The 7,113-nt window shown below is 29.7% G+C and overlaps 1 protein-coding gene across 1 annotated transcript; it reads right to left on the reverse strand.

Moving 5' to 3' along the window:
• Positions 1–3,560: 3,560 nt before the first annotated feature.
• On the reverse strand, positions 3,561–5,048 carry LOC131630106 (phenolic glucoside malonyltransferase 1-like). The gene is made up of 2 exons (XM_058900903.1): positions 4,289–5,048; positions 3,561–4,024 (listed from the first exon to the last, which is right to left on the reverse strand). Exons 1-2 carry the CDS (start codon positions 4,998–5,000, stop codon positions 3,642–3,644), a joined length of 1,095 nt encoding a protein of 364 aa, XP_058756886.1. The 5' UTR covers positions 5,001–5,048; the 3' UTR covers positions 3,561–3,641.
• Positions 5,049–7,113: the final 2,065 nt, after the last annotated feature.

Here is a 7,113-nt window from a genome sequence, read left to right on the forward strand (position 1 = left end):
CCGCCCATTTCAGCGGAATGACAATTGCTTCGGAACCGGAATCAGTTAGACAGCGCTTAGTCGATAGATTCATGTCATCCGGCAATACAGAAAGTCTGATTCTTTGGGCGTATAATACCCGACCAGTAGGGTTAGTTTCTCATTCTTGGTTCATTTAATCTTTTTGTTTCTTTTGCGTAGCAAAATTTTCATATAACCTATTGTTTTAATTTATAGAGCACACTGGTTGTTGCTTGCTATCAACCCGATAAGAGAAGTTGTATATTTTTTGAATTCGGTAGATGGTGAGTGGAGCAATTATCCGGCTATGAAGGAAATTATTGATTTGTAAGTGGGATCGTTCTAAATATTCTTGTATATTTATATATTTAATTATTTGTGAGATTGATCTAAATATATGCTTTTATATTTTTGTTAGATCAATACAAGTGTTCCGAAGTCAACGAGACGCACATGTATCCCGGACTAAATCAAACAACATTACTTGGATCAAAGTGCAGGTACATTATTTTTCACAATTTTGCCTATAATATTTATGCTACTTGATAAAACAAGACAACTATAAAATCTTATTTGTTTTTCTATGTAGTGTCCGATACAGCGGAACAGTTCAGACTGCGGATACTTTTTTTTGAGGTTTATGAAAGAAATCCTTCAAATGAATCAATTAGAGATTCCAATCACGGTATGGATTTATAACTTAATTAGATAACTTCTTATAATTTATTACATTTAACTAAATCATTCATATTATGTTTTTATTCTGTAGTACTTTGACGAATTCCGTGCTGCTTCTTACACGAGACTTAAGTTGGAAGAAATCAAAGAGGAATTGTGTCAATTTTATATTCATCAGCTATTCAAGTAGTAGGATTTGTGTCGATTTGAAGAGAATATTATAGTACTCTAGGATATATGGTTACTAACTTTGTTCATATTGTTGCCAATTAATATTTGAAGTTTAATATTGTTGATGTTAGAGATTTAGTTTGTTTGACATAATGATTTAAATATATAATTTTGGATATTATAATGGTATTATTTTAGTATATATATAGTCCTACCTATGGTTGAAAATATATTGTCGAAAATATATTACAGGTCGAAAATATTACAGGTTGAAAATATATTACAGGTCGAAAATATTACAGGTCGAACTGGGAGGCTGAAATTACAGGCTGCACTTTAAAAAATCTCATTTAGCAACGACAGCGCTTTTAAAAAGCGCTCTTAAAGGTCCACATACGAAAGCGCTTTGTTACAAAAAGCGCTGCCAAAGATTAAAAAAAAAGAAGAAAAAAAAAACGCAACCTACCAAAGCGCTTTTGGAAAAGCGCTCTAATAGGGGGGCTACCAGAGCGCTTTTTCCAGCAAAAGCGCTCTTATAGGTGGTCTACCAGAGCGCTTTCTCCAGAAAAAGCGCTCTTATAGGGGGGTCTACCAAAGCGCTTTTTCCAGAAAAAACGCTCTTATAGGGGGCCTACCAGAGCGCTTTTTACAGAAAAAACGCTCTTATAGGGGGGTCTACCAGAGCGCTTTTAAAAGCGCTTTCGTTACCTACGCCAGCGCTGGCTTTGGCAGCGCTTTAAAGCGCTGTTAAAGGCCAAAAAAAGCGCTTTTGTATGTCTTCGCTGTTGTAGTGTATAGTAAAAATAATCTCAGATTATATATTTCATTGTTAATTTACGCTTAAATTGAGCCCTTAAAAAATTTCACGATTCAACTGAAGATAACTTCAATTTATTACATAGGGCCTCTCAAAAGTTTGAGACGGCTCTGAGTATATGTTTTTTTTTTTGTTGTCATTCAAAAATTATTTTGTTAATCAATTTAGTCGATTTTGTTACTTTTAACTTTAAACATCTTTGGTGAAACAATATTTTTAGGAGAAAACTTAGATACAATTCATTTTTTATGTGTGGTTTATACTATTTTCCAATGAAAATATGACATGTGTATAATTTTTTCTTACACATATGCAATTTTCTTCTATTTTCATTTCGTAAAGGATATTTAAGTATAAGTGTCATATTTTTATTGAAAAATAATATAAATCACACCTAAGGAATTGTATCTAAATTTTCTCATATTTTTATTGTCCACCATAGACTTTATTATTATTATTATTATTATTATTATTATTATTATTATTATTATTTTATTTAACAATAGGATCTTCATAACCATCTTCATCAAAATCTTTAAAAAAATTCAGAAAAATTAAACATCATGATGAAATTCATGAGAGATAACAAGCACTCATGAGAAGGTGGAAATACTCCTTAGTCGGTCGAAGCATAATCTAAGCCACCTTTGCAGGCGAAAACAGAGACTATCTGCGATGTTTCCCAGTCGACCGAGATATCTTTCTTCGCCTTCCTAATCATAGTGAGTACAATATCCATAATAAGAAGCCTTACAAAGATGAACCCGATACAAACAAGATAGGATAAACAAACAAGTTCAATACAAACACTTCTACCAAAAAGCATCAACAACAGAAGAAATCTCTCGAAAAGAGAAACACATGCACCCAAAGTTCATTACCTATAAACCTTATAAAAGAGGAAAAAGCAGGAAAAATATGTTGGCTCTATCTTATAGGCGTGCTCACCATCATCGGTTGGAATTTTATTAGAAACTGTTCAAAGTATTCAAGTACTCTAAGAGGAAACATCATCGCCAACTAGCGTGCGGACACACGTCATTCATTATCAGCGAAATATTATCTATTATGAGAAGGGTATTAACTGTGTCTGTTCCCGAAGACTTTGGCGCTCTATCATAGACTTTCACTTTCCCAAATCAAACGGCCAGGTTGGAGCACGTATGGAAAACCCTCGTCTTGCAAAGTAGAGTCAACAGCTTGAGGAACAATTGTTTTGTGTCGTCCGCAAAGCCCAAGATAAAAGACCCAGCGATATATAGAAGCAATAAAGCGCAAATAAACAAGTACACATTTTCTTCCCTAGAAACATACGATTAAAGTTTTGCTAACCATTTAGATCAATTTAACAGATTACCATAATCAACACCTCAATTCAGACATTCTATTATTAATTGTTTCTCCTGTTTAAGAGGAAAGAAGTCATTTTTCCAACATTCAAATTTTTTTTCACTCACACTCCTCTTTTCACTCTTTTACCGACTTAACATTAGAATAATAATTTTATAAGTTAACTCCCATTCTACTATATCATAAACAAGTCCGGGCTTTGAGTAAGGCAACAAAAGCATTTGCCTAAGCCCTCTACTTTTTAGAATGCCTCCATTTTTCATACCTATAATAAAAATACTAACTATTATTACTTTATAAGATTGATCCTATCATTAAAAAGTTTTTTTTTTTTTTGAGGGTAGATCCTATCATTAAAAAGTTGTTTGCGTACACTTTTGGAAATTTATTATATTGATTTATTATTATGTGGTTGCCACTGTGCTCCTGTGGATTTGTTTAATTAGTCTATAACTTTGTTTTTTAATTGAAACAACAGTAAACAATTAATAAAAACACACCTTGAACGTGTGAACAACAAAAATTATTTATTCATACAACAACATAAAAATAATACTCTTTCAGATTTTTTTATAAGAGGATCAAATTTTGTTCACCCAAACGTTTAATACTAACTTTTATAATTTCAAATGGCCTCAAGCCCTTGAACAAAAAGGGTTGAAAAGGCTTCCATCTCATGCTTGTTCAAAGCCAAACCAATCTCAATTCCACCATTGTGATTCTTACTCTCACTAAGAGAAAATGCACCTGTTTTATCTGTTGAAGCCATATCAACTTTCTTTGGCTTTCCAAATCCAAAATCAATATCATAGACTTCAAACCTTGGTGATCCAGCAGTAGAATAGAGTTTAAAACTCTCCTTAGGGTTTAACATATCATGCAACCAATTTTCAGCTCCATCTAACACTCCATTTTTCACCTTTTCCAAACGTTCACTAATCCCTTCTAAAGCACTTAAAAATCCACCTTTTCCCATTAACTTCTTTGTCTCAAGCTTTATAATATGTCCTACAACACAATTACCAAAATACATAGAAGAAATTGAATGTTCCAATCTTGTTCTACAATCCACACTAAATATGAAACTCACCTTTTCATCCTTTGGTTCTTCTGTTTTTGCTAAACATGATATCACATAAGCACATGTAACTGAAAAAGTTGACAGATTTATAACATTCATTTTCATCTCATTTTTTGCATTCTTCTTAAGCTTTTGAATATTTGAAGGTGATAATTCAAATAAACTTTTAACTGCATCATTTTTCAACCTACCAGGAAATTCCCAAACCTTGAGACTTTTATTATTTGGTCCATAATGATTCATCAAAGCATCAGCATATGCTTCACTGATTCCACTATAATGATCTTCTACCACTGATCTATCAAAACAAGGTGTTACATTTCCAAGGTTAGGGTTAGAACATGTAATATAAGACCATGATTTCATAAAATTGGTTGAAGATTTTCCATCAAAAGCAACATGGTGTGTGGATATTCCAATGCAAAAACCTTTGTTCGGAAACAAAGTGACTTGAATTGAAATCAAAGAAGCTTTTTCATCTGAAGTTTTCAAAAGAGGTATCAAGTGATGTCTCTTTGAAGCTTCACAATGATTTGTAGAAAGATCTTCAAAACTTTCTTTGGACTCAACAACGGTAAAGGAAACAGAATCGCCGTGAACATAGTTTATGATTGGTTTTGATGAATCAATAGGCCAAATTATGTTGCCGGAAAGAGGGAGAAAAAGTTCAAGTGTGAGTGAAAGAGAGTTTTTGAGATTTGGAAGAAGAATTTCATAGAAAAAAGTGGTTGAGTTTGTGAGTTCATAGAAAAAGAGACGTTGAACTGGTGGAAATCTTAACCATAGAAGATCAAAGAAAGTTAAGGGAAGTGAGGTTGGTGATTGAGAAGGTTTCGATGGTTCATGAAATGGCTCAACATTGCAAACTTCAATAATTTTGAATGATTGTTCTTGTTGTGCCATTGGAGAAAGAAAAAAAAGAAAGAAAGAAAGAAAGGTGTATCACATAACAACCAATCTCAAAGCATTAATATAGAGTTTAATTGCTAGGATAAAATCGTAATCATACATATTAATGTGAGATCAATTATATACAAATATATGTCTAAAATATCTTTACAAATATTAGTATATAGTAATTAATTCCTAAAATATAATAATATTAAATTATTTAACGATTGAAATTGATTGATTTTATATGAATTAAATCTTAATATAATAATTTTGAAGATTCAATAATAATATAAGAAAAATTATTTGATACAATGAACTTTTATGAGGTATTCTTTAAATTTATTTTAAAATAATTTAAATTAACTTAATATATGGAATAATAGTTGCTTACACGATAAGACATTATGAATTTTATGATTTGTTGAACACTATTAAAAATTAAATGACAGTTATTAATATGAAAATGCTTAGAAGGTAAGGCATTATGAAATTTATGATTTGATGACATGTGTTTCTCTTTTATTTTATTCTAGATTATGGTCAAATATGAGAAAAAATTGTTGGACCGAGAAAATTGACTTTTTATGTTAATCTGATTTTTATTTAACACCAATCACTTTTGTCATGTGAATCTACCTATTCCTATATATTAATTGCCAAATTCTTTTAATGCTCTTATTTAAAGAAGATTATATATGTATTGTGAGATGGGTATACAATATTTGTTAAAGTATGATTTTACTAGTCAAAGACCACACAACCTTTATATAGGAGTGTGAAAAAAAAATCAATTAACTAAATTGGTATCTACTATCTACAAGTACAATGAATTTTAGGCGGTAGGTGGCTAGAATTCTGGTTGGTAAAAAATTCTTAAATGAATTTTTTACCAATATCTACCATCTTTTTGCAAATTATATCCAGCTATACCGTTCAATTCTCTTATATTTCTCATTCTATCATATTTTCAAAATAAAAAAACATCTTTTTTACACTGTCAGTGCATCACCCCTTTTCTCATTAGACAATCTCCGCCCGTTATACATGTGGAGACTTTAATATTTACGAACCTCTGCCCATTAGTCTGGCGGAGCAGTGTACTTGTTTTTTAATTTAAATTTAATATTTAAAATAAATATATATTAAAATAAATAGTATAAATAATAATAAAAAATTAAAATATATCAAAATAAAAATTAAAATAATAAAATAATCAAAAGTTCTGCCAATTATAATACCAGAACTGTACTTAAATATAAAAAAATTTGCCATCAAAATAATTATAAACATATATAAATCTTTATTTTTATTTTTATTTTACTATAAAATAAAAAATTATTTATTAATCATTATAACATTTATTATAAAATTGATTTATTTTAATATATTTTAATTTTTTATTATTAGTTATACTATTTATTTTAATATATATTTATTTTAAATATTAAATTTAGAAAAAAACAAGTACCCTGCTCCGCCAAATCAATGGGCCGAGGTTCGTAAACTTTAAAGTCTCCACAAGTACAATGAACGGAGGTTTCTTTAATGTATGTTTTTTTCTTGTTTGAAAATATGTAGAATAGAAAATATGAAGGAATTGAATGGTATAGTGGGATATAATTTGCAAAAAGGTGGTAGGTTGGTAAAAAATTCTTAAATTGATGTATTTGGTCAAGTTAGGCGTCTCACTTTATTTAAAATATTTAATTGTTAATGCGATTACTATTGGCACTGGCGTTCCACTTTATTTAAAATATTTACTCCATCCGTCTCATAATAGATATGTTCTTTTTAATTTTTATTTTGTCTTAAATTATTTGTCCTTTTAGAATATCAATGTGATATTTATTATTTATTTTCACTACTTGCCCTTATTTATTGTATTTTAATTCATGTAACTATTCCACTATCTATTATTAATAAGATTATTTTAATAAATGATATTCATTTTATCATTAAAATTAACAGAATTAATTATTATCTTAAGAAGCGTGAAAATTAAAAAGAGAACACGTATTGTGAAACGGAGGAAGTAGTTGTTAATACGAGTACTATTGGATTGGGTTTAAATAAAGTGAGATTTTTTTTTAAATTTTTTTTATAGAAAAAACAACAATTGTTT

This window comes from Vicia villosa, unplaced genomic scaffold (genome assembly GCF_029867415.1).
Source record: "Vicia villosa cultivar HV-30 ecotype Madison, WI unplaced genomic scaffold, Vvil1.0 ctg.000643F_1_1, whole genome shotgun sequence".
Taxonomy (NCBI): domain Eukaryota; kingdom Viridiplantae; phylum Streptophyta; class Magnoliopsida; order Fabales; family Fabaceae; genus Vicia; species Vicia villosa.